At 46.3% G+C, this 27,041-nt stretch overlaps 1 protein-coding gene and 1 long non-coding RNA gene across 3 annotated transcripts; both read right to left on the bottom strand.

The window, feature by feature from the left end:
- Window positions 1-113: 113 nt before the first annotated feature.
- LOC107277598 (serine carboxypeptidase-like 18) lies at window positions 114-27,041 on the bottom strand. The gene is made up of 12 exons (XM_066311539.1): window positions 26,833-27,041; window positions 26,570-26,715; window positions 3,432-3,508; window positions 3,219-3,341; window positions 2,481-2,582; window positions 2,327-2,407; window positions 2,093-2,245; window positions 1,109-1,180; window positions 824-945; window positions 606-719; window positions 447-492; window positions 114-302 (listed from the first exon to the last, which is right to left on the bottom strand). The coding sequence occupies exons 1-12, from the start codon at window positions 27,024-27,026 to the stop codon at window positions 219-221; spliced, it is 1,314 nt and encodes a 437-aa protein (XP_066167636.1). The 5' UTR covers window positions 27,027-27,041; the 3' UTR covers window positions 114-218.
- On the bottom strand, window positions 15,406-16,459 carry LOC136356932 (uncharacterized). Of its 2 annotated transcripts, XR_010741965.1 has the most exons (4): window positions 16,392-16,459; window positions 16,139-16,309; window positions 15,780-16,059; window positions 15,406-15,695 (listed from the first exon to the last, which is right to left on the bottom strand). It is a non-coding gene; the product is annotated as an uncharacterized lncRNA (long non-coding RNA). The 2 variants fall into 2 exon arrangements; XR_010741964.1 differs by having other exon boundaries at window positions 16,139-16,454.

Here is a 27,041-nt window from a genome sequence, read left to right as displayed (position 1 = left end):
GATCGTGTACGTCAAGTTTCCACCAACTCGAGACTTATCAATACCTATCGGACGATCAGGACCTAGTTTCTCATCAAGAAGTTCGTTCATCGACAACACTATTCATCTGGGCTCCATTACAAATAGTTCCTTTTTTCAAGAATTGTGGCACTTGGATAGCATGGACATGGTTGAGTTAAAACCGTGCAAACATTTATGACAAATAAGAGCTGGCAACATCACAGAGGCTTATTGGCTAGCCGCCGTTTCCCCATGGCAAAAGATTCTTTAGGCTTGTTTGTTGTAACAACATGGGAACCACCCTGCACAACCAACCAAATGAATCATCCACAATTCTTCATTTATGTCACTTATGTATGTCAAGGGGTGGACACTATATATATGGACACATATCGGATCCACAACTAGAAAAGGTCAAGCGAATGAACATTAAAGGATAAAATCACCTTTACTGTGGCAAAGGTCAAGTTGTTGGCATACTCAATTGTAAATGTGCAAAAAAAAAAAAGGGAAAGAAAAGCAATGCATTATCCTCATCAGATCAGGCAAACATGAAAAATAACATCAACTGAGAGTATATGAAAAAAAGAATTATATGGCTTAACCCTGCAGCCTGGCCATCCACATGCCATGCTCTCCAATCATTAGCTATGAAGAAGTTAAAGGATCCTATCCATGCCTGAGTGCTCAAAAATGGCAGTATGAGATCATGGTCACCGCTGCACTCACAGATCAACATCATTGTAATTTTAAGATATAGAATAATATTCAACATGTACGAATGATTCAGATAATTGATTTTTCTCCTTTGGTGATATTTCACCTCATCACAAGTGCTCGGTAACCTCTTGTGGTCAAATTAAAATGGTAATTCAAGCTGCTTGGGATGTCTTGAGCATAGGGAAGTACACCTTTATTGCATCTCAACCATTCATCGATGGTTCCCTGTAGCCATATTTGTGCAATTAGTGCATCAGTTTTGCTTACTTCATGTGCAAGATGATACATATATTCTACTATTATGTTTTAAGATTTGAAAAGCATTTCATATAAGGAAAGCCCCTATCTATGCCCATGTTTGTAAAGGCAGGACATATCATATGGTTACCTTCTTGATCTTAAGAGCATCTCTGGTCGTATTGTCATTCATCCAGCAGTATGATAGGTAGTAACGATATGACTGCATTCAATAAAGAAATAAGAAGAAAATTAACATTACAAAAACATGACGATGAACCCTGCAATGTAATGTATCTACACAACCTTCTGTCTAATATCAGTTGATCTTGGCTAACCATAGCCATGACCCGCATGAACGGCTCGATCCACCTAAAGACAATACGCTCCTAACAATGACGGCCGAGTCTTCAGGGGACATGGTCCACCCCGCTTGTCACTCACACACCTTCCTAAAGGGATTGCGCCATGACTGGAGATGCTTGTGCTTTCTATTTAACAGCCCGAGTCCTGCCAACGTCATATATAAAGAAGGGAATGGACTTGTATAATGAATGACGATCTCGTATATCCTTAACACTCCACTGAAAATCCTAAATCTATCCTTCCATCCTTAGAGGCAGCGGCTGAGACACCTCCTAGGCAGGTCGGGCAGCCGCCCGGGCTCCGTCGCTGCTCTCTCCATTGCCGTTAGACGTCGACGCGTATAAAAATCAATCGGTCACTAGGAAATGTTACTAGTCTCCTTAACTTTACGGCGGTGCTGGCTCCGCCACTGCTTAGAGGCGCTGGAAGGGACCCAAATTAAAGGACAGATCAAGGACATTGGAGAAGGATGGTTCAAAAGGACAACGATGCCCATAGCCATCTACCCGTGAGACAACGACGCCTTTGGCATCAAGCCAGTCTCCTGCCTCACCTACACCAACAGCAGAGTTGAGGCTAACAAGTGTGACCATATGGCATTCATGGCTTCATCTAATTGTGGTTGGTTCTATCACTTTATTCACCAATAGAATTGGTGATCTTGTTTAGGCTAGGTGTTTGTGGGATCAAAACTCAAATCTATTTCCTAGAAAATTCTACGTTCTTGAATCAAATTAGCACAATGGATCCATGGATAATACAGACTTACTAAGCAATCAATAGAAGGTCGAATAGGTGGCTTGTGTAGCTGATTGTATTCTTCCAGCAGTGCCCTGCTTGCTGAAACATCTATTGTGGGTTTTGGTGCAGCTTTAACACATTTATCCTCTAAGATATTTCCATCCGAAACTTCAGACATGAGCTACACATGGGATTTGTGCAGTAAGATAATACTAGATGAATATTAGTAAACATAGAAATTAGTACAGTGCAATAACCTTACTTTATGAATAGTAGACAAGACATTAGCACACAATTGGTTTGTTGGGTTCACAAAATGTCCTTTGCAATGTGTTACCGCTGCCTTCAAAGAGAAATAGGAAATGTTATGCAGTAGTGTTACCCCACTGAAATTGAGTGTTTAGATATGAAGTTACCTCGTACAATTGATCAGATATGATTCCAACGCCATGAGAATAGGGAACATGGAAATTTTTATCAAATTTTGAACCTGTAATGGGGTTGCCAACTATATATCCCTGTAACTGATTTCGTATTCAGGCACAAGAAATAGTAAGAGACATGAAGCCACATTATCGAAATTTTTATAAACTGTTTGAGAGATATAAAATGGCATGCCTTAAGGTCGATCCATGGTCGTTGCCTTTGTTCATCAATTGCTGGTGAGTAGGAAGAAAATAAGACAAGGTAAGAAACTAGCTAAAAAAATGTACCACGATCATTCATTGGCATGTAAACAAGTTGAACAGTTAAAAATATGGTGAGTCTTGTCACTCCCATGCGGCATAATTTGACTTCTGAGATTAGTTTGAACTTTTAAAGAACAATTTTATACATATTTGAAAGAACACGACAGAGGTTCTAAAACATATGGTTATAACTGCCAATTAGTTTATCATCTAATTCATTTTAGAGTATGTGAAGTGTATCACTGATTACCTTCTGAAATGTATTGCGTGATAACTGGAACCACCTTTCCAGCATATGAGGTTCCCCCAACATAGAAATTATGTGAGCAATAGCGTGGGTGATCATTGAGCCACTACATTAGTATGCACAAGATGATAATTAAGTAATAAACTAGAACACAAAGGCATAGTGTTTTTTCCATTCTTACTATACTAGGGTATGTAATATGCTTCTAAATTTATTACCTCCTTCATAAATGTAACCACTTGTAAAGAAGATGATATATCCCCAACATCATAACCGTTGGGATCACGCGCATATGAGAAACCAGAACCGACAGGACTATCCAAGAAAATTATGCTTGCCATCTGATAACAGTAAATTTGAATCACAAATTACTAAGTAAAAACAAGGTTGAAAGGAAGTTCATGAGGGTTTCGGAGTAGGATATATATCACCTGTGTCCATGAGTACTGATTATAAACCAATCTTGGCGAACTACCATTGTAAGTTTCCAATAAAAAATTCAAAGGACCTGTAAAAAATCATCACCAATCACTACACTGGCCAAGGTCACCTGTGACGGGCCCAAACCCTCATCTTTGACGGCTTCGCGCATGGTCAGTGATCAGTGGTCACTGGTGAGTCCAGTCACCTTTGACGGGTGGCCGGCCGTCACAGGTGACACCCACCTCTGACGGGCAAGTTACTAGAAGGCCGTCAGAGGTGTTGGTCTCCGCTAGCCTTGAGCGAGTTAGGACCCGTCACAGGTGACTCATCTCTGACGGCCCTTTAAATAAAGGCCGTCAGAGGTTGAGGTCTCCGTAGTTAGAAGCTGTCACAGGTGATCTACCTGTGACGGCCCCAAAAGTAAAGGCCCGTCACAGGTAGGTCACCTCTGACGGGCCTTTATTTGCTAGTCCGTCACAGGTTAGGTTACCTTTGACGGATTTTTGTTCCGACCCGTCACTGATGAGTTAATTCCAGAAAAAAAATAAATGCTAAATATTGGCTAGCCTCAGGATTTGCTAGCCATGCCCTCTGAAACACAGATACATTACACATATATTCTAGTCACAGATACATCACCCCCCCAATATAACATCACAGATCCATCTCAAACATCACAGATCCCCAACAACACATATATGCAGTTCAAATGCCACAATTTTGCACAGCAAATTCACCACCCTTGAAAGCCACAATTTCGGTCATTGCTCATAGAACCGCATATATACTTACCAAATGGATTAAAGCCATAATGTACTCGACCTCCACAACCTGTCAATAAGGGAAAAAAAAAAGGAGAAAACTGTCACGTCCTGATAAATTCATCCCGAAATAAAAATCATTTTCTAAAAGGAATAATAGAATTAATTAAAATTCGAAAAGAAATTGGCAAACACTAAAATACGTACAAGAAAAATTCAAATGTGGCCCGGAGAATTTTTGTTAAATTCTCCTTGGTCTAAAAGGAGCCCTCAAATTTTAGTGGAATTTTCAGAGCACAAATAATAATTATTAAGAAATAAACAAAGTTAAAATGGTTTTATAAAAAGAAAAATCCTAAAAAGTCTTTTTCCCCCCCTCCCCCTCTTGGGCCGGCTCGGCCCATCTCCTTCCCTCTCTCTCCTCCTCCCCGCGGCCCACTCGGCCTCTCCCCGCGCGCGCGCCGCTGACGGGCGGGCCCCCCCGCCCCCCGCGCAGACGGGTGGGGCCCACCCGTCATCGCCTACCTCGCGCCGCTCCCGCCGCCCGCCCGTGCCCTAGCGCCGCCGCCGCCGCGGATTCCGCCGCATCCCGCCGTCCCCGCGCGCAATAAAGTGGGGGGAATCATTCCCCGTGATTCCCTCTCCGTTTTCCCCCGATTTTTTTCCCTCTCTCTCTCCCTCGGATTCGTTCGGATTTAATCCCGCAAGTTTCGCCGGCGTCATTGATGGAGCCGAGATCTCCGCGGCCGATTCCTCCCTCTCCGGCCGCTCTCTCCCTCTCCCGACGCTATATAATTGTTCCCCGTGCCTCCCTCCTCCGTTTCCGCCACTCGCCGCTCGCTCTCCCCGTCGGATTCGTGCTCGCGCCGTCCTCCTCTCTCTCCGCCGTCGCCGCCGAGCTCCGGTTCGCCGCCGTCGTCGCCCCGGACTTCCTCCCGACTCGGCGTCACCTCCATCGGCTTCGCCGCGTCGTCGTCGGCCTCGTCCGCTCCTCCGTTTCGCCCGCCGACCGCCGGAGCACCGTCGTCCTCGCCGTCCCGAACCGCGCCGCCGCTTTCCTCCACTCCGGTCGTCGTTTCCGCCGTCCTCGTCGTCCCGGGGTGAGCCGTGGACCGCCCCTTTCGCTTCCCTCTCTTCTCCGCTCTCTCGGGCGCCGCTCCGCCGCGCCGGTGGTCGCCGGCGGTGACCATCGGGGCGCGGGCGCGCCGTCTCCCGTCGGCCGTGCCGACGAGGCCGCCTTCGGGCGCGCCCCGCGGCTGCCAGGTGGGGCCCGGCCGTCAGCCGCCCGCGCCCGCGGGTGCGGCTGACGCGTGGGACCCACGGCGCCGGCCGGCGTCAGCCGCGTGCCCCCGGTCCACCGTGGACCGTGAGGCTGACGCGTGGGCCCCACTCCCGTGGACCCGGTCCGCGCGCCCTCTCTCCCGGCTGACGCAATAAATGAGTTTTTAAATTAAAATTTAAATGAAGAAATTTCGTAAATATCCATTTAAAGAGCATATAAACTTCAAATGGCCATAACTTGGCCATTTGAACTCGGAATTGGACCGTTCAAGTCTCTAATTTTTCCTTAAGAAGTCAAGAACCCATTTTTGTGCTTTGTTCCTGCTTGTTGTATGGAGTTTATTAGAGTAAAAGCCTTTTCTTTTCCGTTGGTCGTGTAGACGCTGCAGCTTCGGAAGATCCGCTCTTCGTGGAAGTTGAAGCCGACGTTTGGGAAAGCGAGCAAGGCAAGTCACATCATCCTTGAGCATATTGAATCCCAGTTTACAAAATTATTTTAATTTAAATTAATGCATTATCGCTTTATTTAAATTCCCGCGTTTTCACTGTTTTATTTAGCCATGCCTATTTACCTTTGTTATGACCTTATTATTATTGTTATTGTTATTATTACCTTGTTCACCCTAGGAAAATAAAATCCCAACTAGTGGTTACTCTATTTATGGTTCCACTAGTATGAACTTAGGTAGATGCTTCGCTGGTTAATTAGGCAACTTTAGGTGGTGTTATAACTTTAGACTTTGGGAATTCTCATATCATTTGGACACTATGGAATGGTTGGCTTATGTTGGAATTGGACACACACCTCCCCCTCTTTTCAAAACCCCCAAAATGGTTTAGGCTGGGCTCGAGGTGCGTGGTTGGGTTTTGTTAGTCGTACCTCGGGTACTATAAGGATTAAGCTTGGGCCTCTGTTGCAAAGCACTACCGTACTTCCACATGTCTAGTGGGTAAGGCTTAGTTTGTGGCTCAGCCTGGTTATAAACAAAAGTACACGGATTGGAGATGGATGAAGTCGGGGGTCGATGGACATTCTCCAGGGCAAATGAAGGCTACACGAGCTGCGGCCCGGTAGTCGAGATGTCATGGCAGAGGGTTGGTGCCCTGCTGCTAGGGGCTCAGTCCTGCCTGCCTGTCCCGGAGGTTCCGGCCGTAGGTGGGATTGGGTCGGTACTCTTGTTTATGGCTAGGATGGGTTGGGAACTATGTCACGTCTTCCGTCCGTATACCGTGGTGGTATGTGGCACGTGGTTACACGTGAGGAAGACGTGTCTTGTGGGTAAAGATGTACACCTCTGATCAGAGTATAATCTATTCGAATAGCCGCGCCCTCGGTTATGGGCAAGCCGAGCAATGTACCCAAGTCAGTGTTTTAATTCTTAAAATTTGCTCAACAACTAAAATGTGGAATGGTTGGCCTGGGTTGGCTTGGGACGAGCTGGGACCCAGGGTCGGGTTGCCAGTTCGGTCTGAATCATCGTAGGCCTTGGGTTAAGGCAAGTTCGTGAGGGTTCACGGCCTTGTTTAATAATACTGTGTAGCTCTAGGATCGTCTTTATGAAATGGCTTTGGGCAACTAAGTGACTTTTGAATGCTGTTTTCTGCAAAACCTAACCCTTATATTATCACCCCTTGTACCCCCTTACATTAATTATGCATCTCCGGTGTGGCTTGCTGAGTACTGTGGTTGTACTCATTCTTGCTCAATCTTTTCCCCCCTTCAGTAAGAGAAGCTTTGGAGAAGAAGTCTTAGGTGGAGTCCTGGCTTATACCCCAGTTGAGCGCCTGTGAAGATGGAGCCGTAGGCCCGCTAGTCCGCTGCTGTTTATTTTTGTTTGTCAGGCCTGAAGTGCCTTTGTAATAATGTAAATATTATCGATATAATAAAGATGTGTCTTTTATATCATGTTTGTGTGGTGTACCCCGGCTTTTCCTGGGACGGGGATTAATACACTGGCGTTCGGGAAAAGGCAATTTTCCCGGTCGTGACAAGCTGGTATCAGAGCCATCTCGACTGTAGGATAAGCCAAGTGGATAAAACCTAAGGACATATTTTATAAATAAAACTATTTGCGAAAGTTCCTCTTTTTCTTCTTCCCCTAATGCTATTTGCAAAAGGTTTACTCTTTTCTTCCTTCTTCAAATTTCAACTAGTACTAGATGGTTAGTTTTGCAAAGAAGAAGATGTCGTCAATTGTCTGCCGAAGCTCCAGAAGGCTGCAGGATCCGCTAGCGAAGTGGAGGAAGCAGTGAAGCCAGCTGAGAAGAAGCAGTGAAGATCTTGGAGAACCCGTCACAGAACCTAAGCCACCCTCTAGGGTAGAGTCGTTAGTCGTGTGTTTCCTTGCTTGTGTGTGTAGCGCGTGGTTTGCATCGGTGGGTGGTGATGTAACCATGCTAGGTTGTTTGCTTAATCAACTTGCAGAATAAGCCTAACATACATCATAACAGCAAAAGACTTAGATCTGTTAAGGTCCTATCCTTAGTTTCTAATCTGTCTCTCCCCTTTGCTTTCCCTCTCTCCCTCTCCAAACCTTTGCAACAGATGGCTGACAATGAGAAAGACAATAAGGTCAGAAGTCAGGACATTGGTACCTCAAGCCCCCGAGTGAATGAAGCACCAGACACCAGTTGTGTGACACTGGTTCAACACCTGATTAACCAGAATCGATTGCTTATAGAGATACTACAGCAGCATCAGACGCCAATTCTGAACCTGAGTCAAATACAACCTCAAGTGCAGTTGGAGGCAGTCCAAGCACTCACACCACAAGTCAGCATGCCGCCAGCATCCCGAAGGACCCATGGTGACGTGCCACATGTTGACTCAAAAGAAGCAAGTATCATTTGTTTTAGGTGTGATGAGCAAGGGCACTATGCAAGGGAGTGTCCTCAGCAGAAAAGAAAAACACCCATGCGAACCGAAGATGAAGTCCGTAAGATGATCATTACCAGCACAGAATGGCCTCCACTAGGAATGACAAAACGTCAAAGAAGAAATACCTTCCGAGGTGCACCACAGTTGACAGAGCATCTTTTAGCTAATGGAGGTAGAGTGTCTGATAGTGAAGATTCAGATCAAGTCTCCTCAGATGATGAAGATGAAATGGAACGTAAGGCATGCTCTCGTTGTGGAGAAATCGGTCATGTTGCCAGCTCGTGTGCCACTACATGCGTTCATTGTGAGGAAGACCATCCACCCGACAGGTGTCCAACGAGCAGGATCACTTGTTTCTTTTGTGAAGGAACTGATCATGTACCAAAAGATTGTCAATTCAGTTTTCTGCTGACGAAGAAGATGGCCAACCAACCCGCCAGTTCCAATGGAGAGAAGCATCAAGGCAACACAAATCCTCGCCAAGATTACAGTTTCAGCCTAACTCCAGTGCCAGGACAGAGGAATCAAAATGAGAAAAGAAAATGCCGAGTCCGGGAAGATATCTGTTGCTTCAATTGTCAAGGAATGGGTCATTTCGCCGACAAGTGCCCAAAACCGAGAAACATAGCTGCCGGCACGTCAGTCCACGCAACTCCCTGCAATCAGAAGCTTGCTCCTCAGCGAATTGTCATCCATGTATCCCGAAGCAGTCCTATAGCCCGCGTTGCAACAGCTCCAACTCCAGCGAGTGCATTACCACAAGGTGTCAATGCTCAATTTCAGCCCCAGCCATCAGTTGACAAGACAGAGGCCAGTATCGGCATTGTACCTTTGGATGCTCCAGCACAGCAGCCAAGGAATCAAGTACAAGATGAAGAACCTGAGCGTGAGAAAGTTATTGTCTGTTACAACGGTAGTACCTGTTAAGGGAGCAGACATGCCAATCGCCAAGTGGTCACTGGAGCAAATGCAGTACCTGTTAAGCCTAGCGCTAGTCAGAAGCAACCATAATACTCTTATATCAGTGTTCAAATACTTTTGTTTTATAGTTGTTCCCCGTCAATCATGTAATGACAGAGAAACATGAGATTATGAAGGAGTTTGATAAGTTTATGAAGGATCCATGTTAAGATTGCAAGTGCTGTGAGTTGTGTACATTTTGTTGTTGATTAGGGAGACCTAGGGTCTCATTTCCGTAAACTCATAATCTATTATGAATCAAATAACCTAGCGATTGATGGCGAAGAAAATCAAGTGATTAACCCAAGAGACATTTGTTTGGACTAAGAGTTTCAGATGTGTCTTCTTCGGATCAAAGGCCTGCACCCGTTGTGGAGAAATTGGACACGTTGCTAGCATGTGTCTCACACTCTGCACTCACTATGAAGAAGACCATCCACCAGGGGAGTGTCCCACTCGCAAGGTGACATGTTTTCTGTGCGAAGGAACAAACCATGTGCCCAAGGATTGCCAACTCAGTGTGTTGTTGACCAAGACCGCAGAAATCCAACGAACAACCCTACGATTGTCTCGTCAGCTAGTCAGCTCCAACAACAACATCGATGATATCATCCACAGCACCAATGCTCCTCTTGCTCCACCTAACTCTGCAATAAATCATGGCAATAATACCTTCAGCACTAACCCTTCTCTGCACCGACGGCCTCAGCAAAGAATTGTCGTCGATGGAAGAAGTTGTGTCTCTCCCCGACCTACTCCAGGCCAAGCGAAGGGCAATCAACCTCCGGAGGGCGATACCAAGCAGAAGACCGTTATTCGCCTCAAACAGCACTCAGAAGGAAGCTTCTCCGGTGAATAATAGCAATATGCAGTCCTATCACATCATCACAGAACCAATCAAGGATGATGCAGTCACTAGAACAATGCCCGCTATATCTCTCCAGAATCAAAATGAGCAGCCACGCTTGTGGTTTTCAGTTCGCTACCTATCATTGTGCAGTCGAAAGTTTGCAGCAATCATGTAATTAATAAATATAATCATGTCTGTAAACAGTGAGCTTGCTATGTTTAGAGATGATTCATGTTGAGGATGCAATGTACCGATGTTAAGCACCTCCCCTTTTTGTTTAAGGCAGGGCCTTGTATTCGTGTAATAAGGGAGACATGTGTAATAAAAACAAGTTCTAAGAGGATTCTTTTGAAAGATGCGGATATGTGATCATGGGTATAATTGTTTACTGACAAAGGAGACCTAGGGTCTCGTGTCAGAGGAACTATATTCTAACCTCGAGTTAATAACCAACCTGTGGATGGAAAAGAAAAACAATTAAACTGTGTTGGGTTAAAAAGCCAACGAGACAGTAGTTGAGGATAGGAGTTTGGATACGCCTTTTACAGATCAAGATAAGGATTGTTGGAGGAAACCCCTAAGGGTACCCGCCATGCCTCTACATTGATAAGATCGGATATACCTGCAAACAGTTAGGAAGATCCAGGAGACATCAATATTTGAGAACATAATAGTCGATGGTTGGTAATTAGTCTATCAGGTATCAGAAAAGGGTCAAAGGTGATATGGCAGAAGAACAATATGGATACTCCCCATCTCGAGGAAGCACTAAAGATGACCATCGGCAATTAAACCCTAGTGGCATAGATACAGATAGCAAGCAATGTATTTCCCTGAAGGTAGTCAGTGCAGCTTTTTGACGAACCACATCAAGGTTTCACCGAAAGGCAGCAAGCCAAAGGACCTCATCGTCCCCTGAAGCGTCCGCAATCCACATTAAAGAATACCACCTGTTAGAGATAAGCCGAAAGATGATTAATAAAAGAGATTGGCAAAGATGTTTCTCCAGCATGAAAGAAGTAGGCCGAAAGGTGATTGATAAACAGAAACATGCTCTGCATCGCTCAAGGAAGACCCCTGATAGTAATTGCCCCGCAACAGTCACCTTGTCATTAAGTAAGCAAGATGACCTAGGTAAAAGTGTTTCTATGAAGACAAGGAGTGAAATCTTCAACTCGGTATCAGATGCTACACGGAGTGAAAAGTGCAACCACCGGTTACCAGGCAATGCCATGTCTTGGGAGATGATCCAATGGGAAAGAACACATCAAGGTTGAAGGTGTAAAGGAATACGTTGAATGCTAAATAATGACAACATGGAGAGAATAGTGGAAAGTAAACTGAACATAAAGAAAGTAAATCCGAGCTGCTTGTTCATGGGAGCTATTCCCAGTTATGAACCAAGTGATATGTTCGAAGATAGTTTACAGAGGTCAGATTAAAATCACATGTAACAGCGAAGCTTCAGATTTGGCAGGGTAACGATCAAACAATAACAAGTCCAGCAGTAAAGTCATCTGGAAAGGCGTCAAAGCATGTCAAGTGGGATAAGTTGGCTCTGTTGAGAAACATAACTGAAAGGCGAAAATTATCGACCCTCGCATCGAATAGCAGAAGTAGCTAGCACCCGGAGACCAGGAAAGCTAATATGAGGCAGTTTGTGGCAAGTTAGAAGTAAATGACAAGCCTGATATCCTTATGATGACAAGCATGGTATCCTAGTAATGACAAGCAGGTTACGACGCATGACATGAAGTGGTAACTTGTATGAGGTTGACTCCAAAGATATGAACTATGCGAAGTTCTGGAACTGAAGCCCCATCTTCAAGTGCCGCAACCCAGTCGAAGTCAGCTAGAGGTACAACCAGGGACAAGTCAGGTGAAGAGAAGATTCCATCTGCAACAAGGGATCGAGCCAAGCAGCCTAGAGTGGAGAAGTTTTGCTAGGCAAGTTTGTTATAAAAGACGCGACGGAAGAAGTCAAACAAGAAGAGAAGACCACCCAACCTATCTTCTTGCTAGCCTCCTCGAATCTCGGGGACGAGATTCTTGTAAGGGGGGTGGATTTGTCACGTCCTGATAAATTCATCCCGAAATAAAAATCATTTTCTAAAAGGAATAATAGAATTAATTAAAATTCGAAAAGAAATTGGCAAACACTAAAATACGTACAAGAAAAATTCAAATGTGGCCCGGAGAATTTTTGTTAAATTCTCCTTGGTCTAAAAGGAGCCCTCAAATTTTAGTGGAATTTTCAGAGCACAAATAATAATTATTAAGAAATAAACAAAGTTAAAATGGTTTTATAAAAAGAAAAATCCTAAAAAGTCTTTTTCCCCCCCTCCCCCTCTTGGGCCGGCTCGGCCCATCTCCTTCCCTCTCTCTCCTCCTCCCCGCGGCCCACTCGGCCTCTCCCCGCGTGCGCGCCGCTGACGGGCGGGCCCGCCCGCCACCCTCGCTGACGGGTGGGGCCCACCCGTCATCGCCTACCTCGCGCCGCTCCCGCCGCCCGCCCGTGCCCTAGCGCCGCCGCCGCCGCGGATTCCGCCGCATCCCGCCGTCCCCGCGCGCAATAAAGTGGGGGGAATCATTCCCCGTGATTCCCTCTCCGTTTTCCCCCGATTTTTTTCCCTCTCTCTCTCCCTCGGATTCGTTCGGATTTAATCCCGCAAGTTTCGCCGGCGTCATTGATGGAGCCGAGATCTCCGCGGCCGATTCCTCCCTCTCCGGCCGCTCTCTCCCTCTCCCGACGCTATATAATTGTTCCCCGTGCCTCCCTCCTCCGTTTCCGCCACTCGCCGCTCGCTCTCCCCTTCGGATTCGTGCTCGCGCCGTCCTCCTCTCTCTCCGCCGTCGCCGCCGAGCTCCGGTTCGCCGCCGTCGTCGCCCCGGACTTCCTCCCGACTCGGCGTCACCTCCATCGGCTTCGCCGCGTCGTCGTCGGCCTCGTCCGCTCCTCCGTTTCGCCCGCCGACCGCCGGAGCACCGTCGTCCTCGCCGTCCCGAACCGCGCCGCCGCTTTCCTCCACTCCGGTCGTCGTTTCCGCCGTCCTCGTCGTCCCGGGGTGAGCCGTGGACCGCCCCTTTCGCTTCCCTCTCTTCTCCGCTCTCTCGGGCGCCGCTCCGCCGCGCCGGTGGTCGCCGGCGGTGACCATCGGGGCGCGGGCGCGCCGTCTCCCGTCGGCCGTGCCGGCGAGGCTGCCTTCGGGCGCGCCCCGCGGCTGCCAGGTGGGGCCCGGCCGTCAGCCGCCCGCGCCCGCGGGTGCGGCTGACGCGTGGGACCCACGGCGCCGGCCGGCGTCAGCCGCGTGCCCCCGGTCCACCGTGGACCGTGAGGCTGACGCGTGGGCCCCACTCCCGTGGACCCGGTCCGCGCGCCCTCTCTCCCGGCTGACGCAATAAATGAGTTTTTAAATTAAAATTTAAATGAAGAAATTCGTAAATATCCATTTAAAGAGCATACAAACTTCAAATGGCCATAACTTGGCCATTTGAACTCGGAATTGGACCGTTCAAGTCTCTAATTTTTCCTTAAGAAGTCAAGAACCCATTTTTGTGCTTTGTTCCTGCTTGTTGTATGGAGTTTATTAGAGTAAAAGCCTTTTCTTTTCCGTTGGTCGTGTAGACGCTGCAGCTTCGGAAGATCCGCTCTTCGTGGAAGTTGAAGCCGACGTTTGGGAAAGCGAGCAAGGCAAGTCACATCATCCTTGAGCATATTGAATCCCAGTTTACAAAATTATTTTAATTTAAATTAATGCATTATCGCTTTATTTAAATTCCCGCGTTTTCACTGTTTTATTTAGCCATGCCTATTTACCTTTGTTATGACCTTATTATTATTGTTATAGTTATTATTACCTTGTTCACCCTAGGAAAATAAAATCCCAACTAGTGGTTACTCTATTTATGGTTCCACTAGTATGAACTTAGGTAGATGCTTCGCTGGTTAATTAGGCAACTTTAGGTGGTGTTATAACTTTAGACTTTGGGAATTCTCATATCATTTGGACACTATGGAATGGTTGGCTTATGTTGGAATTGGACACACCTCCCCCTCTTTTCAAAACCCCCAAAATGGTTTAGGCTGGGCTCGAGGTGCGTGGTTGGGTTTTGTTAGTCGTACCTCGGGTACTATAAGGATTAAGCTTGGGCCTCTGTTGCAAAGCACTACCGTACTTCCACATGTCTAGTGGGTAAGGCTTAGTTTGTGGCTCAGCCTGGTTATAAACAAAAGTACACGGATTGGAGATGGATGAAGTCGGGGGTCGATGGACATTCTCCAGGGCAAATGAAGGCTACACGAGCTGCGGCCCGGTAGTCGAGATGTCATGGCAGAGGGTTGGTGCCCTGCTGCTAGGGGCTCAGTCCTGCCTGCCTGTCCCGGAGGTTCCGGCCGTAGGTGGGATTGGGTCGGTACTCTTGTTTATGGCTAGGATGGGTTGGGAACTATGTCACGTCTTCCGTCCGTATACCGTGGTGGTATGTGGCACGTGGTTACACGTGAGGAAGACGTGTCTTGTGGGTAAAGATGTACACCTCTGATCAGAGTATAATCTATTCGAATAGCCGCGCCCTCGGTTATGGGCAAGCCGAGCAATGTACCCAAGTCAGTGTTTTAATTCTTAAAATTTGCTCAACAACAAAAATGTGGAATGGTTGGCCTGGGTTGGCTTGGGACGAGCTGGGACCCAGGGTCGGGTTGCCAGTTCGGTCTGAATCATCGTAGGCCTTGGGTTAAGGCAGGTTCGTGAGGGTTCACGGCCTTGTTTAATAATACTGTGTAGCTCTAGGATCGTCTTTATGAAATGGCTTTGGGCAACTAAGTGACTTTTGAATGCTGTTTTCTGCAAAACCTAACCCTTATATTATCACCCCTTGTACCCCCTTACATTAATTATGCATCTCCGGTGTGGCTTGCTGAGTACTGTGGTTGTACTCATTCTTGCTCAATCTTTTCCCCCCTTCAGTAAGAGAAGCTTTGGAGAAGAAGTCTTAGGTGGAGTCCTGGCTTATACCCCAGTTGAGCGCCTATGAAGATGGAGCCGTAGGCCCGCTAGTCCGCTGCTGTTTATTTTTGTTTGTCAGGCCTGAAGTGCCTTTGTAATAATGTAAATATTATCGATATAATAAAGATGTGTCTTTTATATCATGTTTGTGTGGTGTACCCCGGCTTTTCCTGGGACGGGGATTAATACACTGGCGTTCGGGAAAAGGCAATTTTCCCGGTCGTGACAAAAACAGATGAATAGTACAACATAAATCGTAGTTGATCAAATGTGATGACAATTTAGTAAAGTACCATAAATATTGCACATATGAAAGTAAATTACATTGCACTCTATAAAAACATAATTTTTTACATCGCCAGAAATTATAAAAACATCTTTTTTACATCACAATAAATTATCTAGCCAAGTTCATGAGTCTATTTGGCATGAAAACGTCCTTTCTTGTTCATTATTTCTGCAAGAATAAAGGCGCACACTTCGCCTCTGATAGTGGGGGGGTTGATGGGTGAGATCTTGAAGCCAGCTCTACCTTTCTGTTTAATAAATAAGAGGTTAATTAGCACGTTTTGAATAGTAATGTAGATATTGAAATGAGCTTATTCGCCATTAGCAACAACCTCAGGGTCGAAATCTTTCACCTCTCTTAGAAGTGTTGACATGTTGTGGCACACGTGGAAACCACATTGGTCTCCGATCTGTTGTGCGCATGCAAACTTGGTGTCATGATAAAGTTCGTTCTTGCCCTCCTTGTGCCTACCACCCTTTTCCACATATGGGCCCCAAGCCATATTTAAGGCCTTGGTGATTTCACTGAAATCATAATCTTTGGACTTATTGGAGTTAAGGTAGGTAACCCTACTCCACTTAGGTACGATGACTAGGAGAATCCAATGTCGCCTGCGCAGTGGTTATGTAGCGTTAGTACTAAGAACCTTAACTTCAAAAACAATAGACACGAAGGGTATTGTCCTCTTACTCTTGGTTGTGTGCGCACATGATGTACTCCTTGTCTTGATGGGCCCATAAACACCGGTTGACATAGTCAACCACCTCAGTGAAGCTCTGTCGTAAATTAACCTCATTCACCATGGATGGATCAAGGAACCCAACCTGATTACCATGGCGACGACTCTCGATCCAACACAACCTTAAAATATTTACGTATTAGAACTAATTTAATTAGGAGATATAGTCCAGTCATATCACAAGTATAGAAGGTATGCACTTACAAGGAGTAGCATTTTAGAAGACCAGTGTCCAACTTCCGGATCCTGAAAAGGTCGAAGAGGTCATCAAAACCTATAGTTATATAGGCAGGCGACGATAGGAACGGCTGGTGGTCGTGATGTCCTACTATGGATGACTCCCTCATTTTCCGCTTGGCATTGCTTAGCTCCATGTATTGCTTATGTAGCTCTCGGCAAGCAATACCCATCACAGCTAACACATTGTCCTCCACCAATGGCATGCCTAGCTCAAATTGGGCTGGCGCCCTCACGACCTTCCCCGATTTGCTCACCGGCATCGACGTCGCAGCCTTGCCCCTTTTTGGCTCCGGCGCCAACTCCCCGACCTTCCCCTTGCCGCGTTCACGCTTCTGGCCCTTGACAAGTGGTGGGGAGCTATCGGCCTTTCTTGTGGTCTTTATTGGAGCCAAGCTTTGAGCTATATCTGCCAAGTCCATATCAGCTCCACCGGGAGAATGAGGTACTGACAATGCCGGTCCACGGGGAGCCTCAATTGATAGCTTAGACTTGGGAGGTGTAAGCTCCGTCGGTCGACTTGGACGAGGAGTCATCTTCACAACTATGTCTTCTTTGGGCCATTGTATGAACGTCTTGCGCGCATCGCCCAAAGTCATGATTTCATCATTTGGGGGCACGGGCAGCGGATAGCCTGACCAGGTGTCCTTTACTGTATCGATGGACACCTTGGCATACCCAGCTAGCAGGTCTGCGCCGTGGACCTTGTCTGTAACCGAGGGCTTGAAAGCCATGCCCTCAGCGACTTCAGGAGCGAAAGTTGGGTGGACTCTCGCTAGTAGGACACACTGTGCTGCGCCCTGCATAAGGTGAAAGTTTGAATTTAATATTGGAATGTGTACATGTCTTTTATTAGATATGGATCGGATAACAACAATTACCTCGATGTGGTCCACTGCAGCTAGTGGTGCGATCGGGAGACCAGGGGCCGGCACCTCTGTGGATGCACAACTACTCCTATGCTGTGACGGACTCGCGTCGTGTTGTACACGAGGAGTTGGTTGCACAGCAGGTGTTGTGACTCGGGGTATATTCATGTCGGCGAGGACCTTGTTAACCCTTTCTTCCACCCTTGCATTCATGCTAGCTTCTAGTTCTTGAATGGCCTCAACCTTAAGTTCGGCCTTCAAACGAGCGTCCTTCTCTTCCTTGGAGACTTTCCGTTTCCTGTATTGGGAGCTGTACTGAGGGAGTCCATGCTTCCAGGGCACATCGCTACCAATTCCCCGAGTTCGGCCAGGATGTTCTTTGGTTCCGAGCGCCTTTGTGAGGATGTCATCTTCGCGCCTCTTCGGCGCGGACTCAACCTCGCTTTGTGAAGCTTGTTCAGCAACCAAGCCCAACTAGAAAAGAAGATAGTCGTTTATACGAACTTGTACTTTATACGAACGGAAATTAGTTAGGTTAAGTAGCGAACTCACCAGTTCCTGATAGACGACGGCATCACTTTTGTTCTCAAATGTGACAGAGCCGTCCGGGTTGACCTTACCCCTTGCCCGCGCCCAGTTGCGAGCTCTTTGTTCAGGGATGTCTGAAAACGGGGCAGGGACATTCGCTGCTGCAGCGGCTGCATCTTCTTGGGCCCATATTGCCTCCTTGCCGATGTACCCTGCGGTGCCCAGCCGATGCGGGTGCTCATTCCGCTGTTGCAGTACACGATGTGCCTCGCTTGATTCCCTAAACTCTTGGGTGGTCTTGAAAGAGCAGAATTCCTCCCACACCGCTTCGGTTATTTGAGGGTATTCATCGAACGGCGTATGATTGCCGGGCGGGTTGACAAACTCGGTGAAGAGCTTCGACTTCCAATTCTTCCAAGCTTTGCCCATCTTTTGGAATGCCTTCCGCTTGAGCCTATCCTTTGCTTCGGCTGGAAATGTGAACCATTTCTCCATTGCCGTCCAAGCTCACTCTTTCTCGGCTTCTGTGACCTTCCCGATATCTTTATGGAGGATCCCGAAGTTCTCACGTGCGGCTAGCCCGCAGCAGTTAGACCATCTTCCAATGACAGTCCTGGGCGCCGTGGGCCTACCACTAGCGTCAACCTCTCTTATAACTTGCACTGTGGTCGGCCATATATTTTGTGACCGCGGATTTCTACTAGACCTACTTGCACTTGTCCCGCCCGACATCGACGTATGTTGTTCCTGCGGCAATTCTGCAGCACAAACAGAAGGCAATATTTGCTAAGGGGTGCTAGCTAAAATTTATGTGGTCATGTGGTGAAAATTTATCCTATAAATTACCATGAATTTCGGGTTGTTGGACCACCGTTGTCGTGGGATGACCTTCGGCAACTGCCTCTGTGGCTGGGTTTGCTTCTTCCTGGATCCTCGCAGGTGTTGGGGAGGGCGGGTTTGCGCCGGGCGTTGACATGGTTTAACTTTCGCGAAAAAGATTATAAATTTCCTACCATTAGACTAAATAGCATTAGATCCAATGTAATACGGGGTACACTATGAAAGATATGGCCTCAGTTTTGCTGAGAAATATGCATCAATTACAATCATTTGCATGAAGGGATAAAAAGAGGAAATCAGCTACTAGGAGGAAAAAGCAACCCAAAGAAAATAGAACAAGTGTAGTTCATCTGTTCTTATCCATAAAATAGAACAAGTGTAGTTCATCTGTTCTTATCCATAAAGAAAATAGCAAGTGCAGGAAATTAGAGCAGTAGCAATAGCATGGCCATATAATAGCAGCAATAAGAGCAGTAGCAGGGCCATATAACAGCAGTAGGGGTATATATGCCACAGGGGCAGCAACAGCAGGGGGAGATTCACATAAACAGCAACAGCAGGGTGGAAATTCACATAAACAGCAACAGCAGAGGGAAATTCACATAGACAGCAAGGGTATATAAATCAACAAGTGTAGATAATCTGTTCTTATCCATAAAGAAAAGAACAGGTATAGATAGAATTTTATTAAGCAATTCATCCTTGGCCATTTAACAAGAAGTACAGGGGCAACAACAGCAGTGGTATATAAATCATGCATATATTATTGTAGATAAAAAAATGAACAAGTGCAGAAAATCTGTTCTTATGCATAAAAAAAGAGCAAGTGCACAAAATCTGTTCTTATGCATAAAAAAAGAACAAGTGTAGAGATATATAACCACTGAATCAATCATGCAAATTTAAAAAACAGCAGCAGCAAGGGTACAGAATTTGCATGATTGACATAAAACAGCAGCAGGAGGAGTATATATGCCACAGGGGTAGCAACAGCAGGGGCAAATTAACTAAAACAACATGTCTAGATATACTCCTCTTATCAATCCAGAAGAAAAGAGCAAGTGCAGAAAATCTGTTCTTAACTAACAGTTGCAACCATAGGCAGCAGCATGGGCAAACATAGACAGCAAGGGCAAACATAGACAGCAGCAGTTGCACTTAAATCCACATTCAAGATTCACTTATTGAGCAATTCATCACTTATTGAGCCACAATAGGGGCAAAAAGAAGAATAGATAAAAAAATGAACAAGTGTAGATAATCTGTTCTTATTGAGCAATTCATCACTGGCCATTTAACAAGGAACACATTGGGCAGCAGAAGCAGGGGCAAAGATACTTGGAGAGGGGCAGCAACAACATAAAACAAGGAACAGGTGTATTAACAAGTAGCCCACAATAACAGCAGTAGCAGGGGTATAGATAAAAAAGGAGACAGTACTACTAACTTCATGTAAACAGCAATTCATCCATTCAATTCAAGCAAGTCTAGATAATAAAACAGCCCACAATCATTGTGGCAGCAGCAGCAAGGGTATATAAATCATGTATATAAACAACAATTCATACAATTGACCTACTCATAGACAAAAAGGGTATATAAATCAACAAGTTTAGATAATCTGCAAATTTCCTTAATCATCAAATTATGACAGAAAACAAAATGCATGGAGAATTTTGGTGTCTAGGTCGGTTCCGTCCATGGACTACACTGGCCTATCCACCAAAATTCCCCATGCATTTTGTATTCTGTGATGGTTTGATAACCTCGGAACTACATTAAATCTGCGGCCAATCTATCAATTCTTCCCTTGTAACTAGATTTCAAACCCTACACCTAATAAAGGTCCTTAATTATCAAAGAATTATAGAAAACAAAATGCATTGAAAATTTTGGTGTGTAGGTCGGTTCCGTCCGTGGACTACACTGACCAAACCACCAAAATTCCCCATGCATTTTGTATTTTGTGATGGTTTGATAACCCTTAACTAGCTAGCTTAATAAACTATTTCTAGCTAGCTACCCTACCTAGCTAGAAACACTATTGCCAATCTATCAATCCATCCTTTTTCAGCTAAATGTAAACATGATCCACAAAATTTAATAGGTCTAGCAAAAGGGAACAAAACAACATATATAGCAGTACACACTCCATGAATGGTTATATGTCCAAATGGCACTTAAATCCACATCCAAGTTGCATCTTTTTACACATTCAAGTTTTAACTAACAGTTGCAACCATAAGCAGCAGCATGGGCAAACATAGACAGCAAGGGGCAAGTGTAGATAATAAAACAGCCCACAATAATTTATGTGGCAGCAGCAGCAGGGGTATATAAATCATGTATATAAACAACAATTCAACTATTCATAGACAACAAGGGTATATAAATCAATAAGTGTAGATAATCTGTTCTTATCCATAAAGAAAAGAACATCCACTGCAGCAAAATTCATGCTAAGATCCTCTATTGATGCTAAGATTCATGTATATAAAATCTAGCCCCTACATTCATCCAAAACATCCACAGACAACAAATCACATTTAATTCATCTATACAGCAGCACCAATAATCGAAACAACAAATCACATTTCATTCATCTAAACAATGCAATTCATCCATCGAAAAAAGGAGGAATGGGGGAGGGTGGCGGCATACTTGGAGAAGCGGCGTACTTGGAGACGGCGGCGCAGGCCGTAGTCGTCCTGGATCCTGGTGGCGGCGGCGGAGAGGCAGTGGCGAAGAGGTCGAGGCGGTCGGCGGTGGTCGGGGATCCCGGCGTCGGGGAGGTCAGGGTCGAGGAGGTCGGGGAAGTCGATGGACGGACGGCGGAGAGGACGATCGGCGGCGAGGGCGGCGGTGGAGGCGGCGGCGGAGAGGGCGGAGATGGCGGCAGAGAGGGCAGCGGAGATGGCGGCGGAGAGGGAGGAGGAGAGGTTGAGGCGGCGACGGTGAAGATGGCGGTGGAGAGGACGGCGGAGATGGCGGCAGAGAGGGCAGCGGAGATGGCGGCGGAGAGGGCGGAGGAGAGGTTGAGGCGGCGACGGTGGAGATGGCGGTGGAGAGGACGGCGGAGATGGCGGCAGAGAGGGCAGCGGAGATGGCGGCGGAGAGGGCGGAGGAGAGGTTGAGGCGGCGACGGTGGAGATGGCGGTGGAGAGGACGGCGGCGGTCGAGAGAGTGAGTGAGGAGGCGGCGGTGGAGAAGGAGGCGGCGGAGAGGGCGGAGAGGGCGGCGGCGAGGAGGGCGGTGGAGAGGAGGGTCTGGATCGAGAGAGAGAGAGAGGCGAGGCGGCGTTCGAGAGAGTGAGTGAGTGAGAGTGGGTGCCGGATCTGGATCGATCTAGAATATGTCCAACCCTAGGTCAACCCTAGTCAAACTCACCTGTGACGGGCGCCAACTATGTGGCCGTCATAGGTGGCCTCACCTGTGACGGGCGCCAACCATGGAGCCGTCACAGGTAAGACCACCTGTGACGGGCCCAACTCTCTAGGCCGTCACAGGTGAGGTCACCTGTGACGGCCCTACAGATAGAGCCCGTCACAGGTGAGTTTGCCTAGAGCAATTTTATTTTATTTTATTTCACTTAGTTCTTTTATTTTCCTTAACATATTTTAACATACACTACATATTTTTTTATACTTAATTATTTTATTTCACTAACAGTAGTAATTGCACTTCATTATTATACTACTTTAATTATTTTATTTCCAATGCTTATACTTGCTTAATTATTTTATTTCACTTCTAGTGGGTGCTTCACTTAATTATTTTATTTGACTATTTCATAAGCAATATACTATTGATCATTGCGAACATATTAGAGTCATACAGATAACAGACATGTAGACATAAACTACGTACATAAATTACAAAAATAATCCTTCCTCATGGTCGACACGTGCATATTGAACTTCATCTTCTTCTTCCTCCTCTTCTAGAGGTATTTCTTGACCTATGCCGTGGACGTGCTGGTTGTAATCATCCTCGTCTGCAATGTTGTCCAATCCAACAATTCTCCTTTTCCCTTCACGAACAACATGTAGTTTCTTGTTACACGGGTCAACTATGTAAAACACTTGAACAACTTGTTTGGCGAGAACGAACGGTTCATCCTTGTACGCGTTGTTAGCTAAGTTGACAGTGGCGAAACCTTCATTGTCAACTTTTACATTGCGAAGATCGACCCATCGACAACGAAACAACGGGACTTTGAACTTCAAGTAATCTAGCTCCAATATTTGCTCAACTTTACCATAGTATTGATCACGACGACCACCGTCACTAGCAGTCTCGATGCGTAACCCACTGTTCTGCACTGTGCATTTGCTGTCTTGCTTTACCGTGTGAAAGGTGTATCCATTTATGTCATATCCTTGCCAGGTGGTGGCACTCCATTCAGGACCCTGTGACAACCACTGAAGTGTTTCACTAGACAAGTTCTGCAACCTGGCAATTCGGTTCTTCAGCCACTCGTTGAAAGAAGACATGTGCTTATTCCTGACCCAACTCTCTGATCGGCCTGGGTTCTCTTGTCGGATAACTGCAAGGTGTTCGTCAACGTACGGCACCACCTCAGTCATATGCTGTAGTACCGTGAAATGAGCTTTATCGTACACCTTCCGATCCAACCTAATAGTCTTTCTTCCAACAGTACCAACACCGTCAAGCCTCCCTTCGTGATGAGATCGTGGTAATCCAATTGAAGATGTTTCTGACATGTAGTCCACACAAAATTCGATGGCCTCTTCGGTGGTGTAACTCTCGATGATACTCCCCTCGGGGTGTGAACGGTTCCGTACATAACCCTTAAGGATCCCCAGGTACCTTTCGCAAGGATACATCTGCGTCATGAATGCTGGACCACAGCACTTTGTTTGCCTCACAAGGTGCACCGGAAGATGTTCCATTATGTCAAAGAAAGTTGGAGGAAAGTACATCTCAAGATGACATAGGGTTCTCACAAGTTCTGCCTGTAGTTCATCTAGTCCCTCGGGATCAATGATCTTCTGGCCGATTGCATGGAAGAAGGAACACAACCGCTGGATCGTGTGTCGCACCTTAGGAGGCAAAATATTCCTTATTGCAACGGGCAACAGCTGTGTGATAAGAACGTGGCAATCATGCGACTTCATTCCAACCAACTTAAGATCTTGCAGTGAAACGAGCCTACTGATTCTTGATGAGTAACCAGATGGAACCTTTATACCACTCAAACATGTTAGCAAATCAATCTTCTCTTCTTTCGAGAGAGTGTAGCTGGCTGGAGGAAGGTAAACCCTGCCGGATTCCGTGGTTATGGGATGTAGCTCCGACCGAACACCCATATCTTCCAGATCTCGTCGGGCGTTGAGACCATCCTTTGTAGTACCTGGGTTAAGCAGTAATCCCATTAAACTCTCGCATACATTCTTCTCGACATGCATCAAATCTATGCAGTGGCGAACTTCAAGATCCTTCCAGTATGGTAGTCTCCAAAATATTGACTTTTTTTTCCACATGCTCCTCTCTTTTGTCTTTTGTTTTTCCACATGCTCCTCTGTTTTTTCCTTCGATGTGCTCTTCTCTTTTCGCTTTCCAACTTTCCTCTTTTTTCCAAACTCGTTGGTTATTCCCATCACTAAGTTGTGCACCTCTGTCCCTGTTAGCTCTGTCGGGGGTCCGGCTGTATCTCTGTGTCCATTGAAATTCTTTCTCATATTCCTATACGGATGATACCTTGGGAGAAATCTCCTGTGACCCATGTAGACCGTCTTGTGTGAATGCTTCAACCATTTGCTTCTTGTTTCCTCCATACACTCCGAACACGCCCATTTCCCTTTCACAGTTTGGCCAGAAAGGTTGCCAAGGGCCGGATAATCGTTGATGGTACAAAACAGCATGGCATGGAGGTTGAAATACTCTTGTGCATATGCGTCCCATGTTCGTGTGCCCTCATTCCATAGCCTTTCGAAGTCATCGATTATCGGTTCAAGGAACACATCGATATCGTTGCCAGGTTGTCTCGGTCCTTGAATGAGCATGGCAAGCATAATGTACTTTCTTTTGAAACACAACCAGGGAGGAAGGTTATAGTTAACAAGCAGAACTGGTCATGTACTGTGACGACTGCTCAAATCACCAAAAGGATTAATGCCGTCCGTACACATTGCGAAACGCATGTTTCTTGGGTCATTTGAGAATTCCTGGTAAATCCTATCGATTGTCCTCCACTGTACTGAATCTGCTGGGTGCCTCAGCATAGTATCGACTTTCCGTTCTTCGGCATGCCAGCGCACAAGCTTAGCTTGTTCCTTGTTTGCAAACATTCTCTTCATGCGCTCCGCAATTGGGAGATACCACACCACCTTTGCTGGGCCTCCCCTCTTTGACTTACTTCCTTCACCTTCACTCTTTGCTCGTTTGTATCTTGATGCCCCACAGATAGGGCAGACATCCAAGTCAGCGTATTCCTTGTAATACAAAATGCAGTCGTTCGGACATGCATGAATTCTTCTGACCTCCAGGCCCAACGGACATAATACTTGCTTCGCTTCATATGTCGTCTGAGGTAAATTGTTCCCCTCTGGCAACAGATCCTTTAACAGCTCAAGGAGTTCTGTAAAACTCTTGTCCGACCAGCCATTACTAGCCTTAAGCTTCATGAGTTCCAACACGCATGACAACTTGCTGTGCTTCGACTTGCATCCATCATACAACGGCATCTGGCAATCTTCCACCAACTTACTAAACTTCTCATAATCTCTGTCGTTGTCCTCTGCGTCTTCAATGTCATGCAACATTGTAGATAGACATTGAGTGTCCAAATCTATGGTCTCTCCATCTAAAGGAGAAGGTACGAACATGCCTTCTCGAGCTGCGGCGGTGTTCTCTACATCCTGATCCAACACTTCTTCAGCTGCGACATCAGGCGCCTCTTGCTCTCCATGCTTGGTCCAGCAGGTATATTTCTTCATGAATCCATTCATTATCAAATGAGCATGCACTTCATCCTTGTCTTCGATCATCTGTTCATTCTTACAGTCCCTACATGGGCACAACATGTGCATGCTCATCCTACTTTTTCTGTCATTATCCGCAAATGTGACAAATTCAGTGACCCCCTCTCTATACTCGGTAGACGAACGATGCGCATAGTACATCCATCTACGATCCATCTGAAATCAACAACATACGAAGAAAAATAAATGATGATCGATATGTTGAGAATGAATGGAGAATAATGTGTTTTTTACCTTGAATTTTAGCAAAAATTCGCCCCCCTTGCCCTCCCAACCGATTTGTGAACAGTACAATGGTCGGGATGGAAAGCAGTTGGCAGTTTGGGGGTATTTATAGACCCAACACATCTCAAACGGGTTAGATAAAAAAAGCCCGTCAAAGGTATTGCTCATACCTTTGACGGGCTTCTATTCAACGGCCCGTCACTGGTATCCGCTCACCTGTGACGGGCTAGAAATGAAAGCCGTCACAGGTGGCGGCCCATCACCTCTGACGGCTTCTAATGTATCGGCCCGTCACAGGTGAGGGGATACCAGTGACGGGTTGGAAGCAAAACTCGTCACTGGTATACCTCTGACGGGTTTTCCTTTCGGCCCGTCACAGGTGAGGGGATACCTGTGACGGTCCGCGGCCGGATGGCTCACCGGTGACGTTATCTCGTCTGACCCGTCAGAGGTAATGGTCACTAGTGACCAAATCGTTTGCCCGTCACAGGTATCCCGTCAGAGGTGTGAGGATCTGGCGTAGTGAATGGATATTTAGTATTTATATGCGTAACAAAAAGATGTATGAATAATTAATATTCACCACAACAGTCCCTTTGGACTAGAACATTGGATTTAGTTTGGGTGAATAATTATTTTCTTAAATAAAAAAGTTTGGGGTGATTAATGGACTGCTAACCTTCTTCGTAGACAACGCCACAGAAGCCCGAACAACGGGGCCCACCCACTAGCCACAGTACCAAAGGGTCTGTGTCAGGGTTTCTCTCTGATTCAACGAAGTAGTAGAAGAGCTCAGTGCCAGTCTTCTCCTCAACACCAATGTACCTATTGTGTATACATTACACATGTACGTGCATATGTACCCAATTCTATGTGATGAGTTTATGCTCGTATAGTAGTAGTATGTAGAAGAAAATGGGACTCTCGGTGAGTAGTGCTTACCCAGTCTCGAGGTAGAATGGCAGGCGGCCATGGAAGCCCGGGAGGTGAGTGATCACCGCCGACGACGCCGAGCACGGGAGCGTCAGTGGCGACGACAGAAGCAGAAGAAGAAGCAGTAGGAGAAGGCAGGTGATGAGGCGCGGTGGCTGCACGAGGCTGCATTGCCCTGCGGTGGGGCGATGATGAGAACCCATCGTGAGGAGTGGAGA

The sequence above is a fragment of the Oryza sativa genome, chromosome 6 (genome assembly GCF_034140825.1).
Source record: "Oryza sativa Japonica Group chromosome 6, ASM3414082v1".
Classification (NCBI taxonomy): Eukaryota; Viridiplantae; Streptophyta; class Magnoliopsida; order Poales; family Poaceae; genus Oryza; species Oryza sativa.
This window is presented reverse-complemented; position numbering and strand designations above follow the sequence as displayed.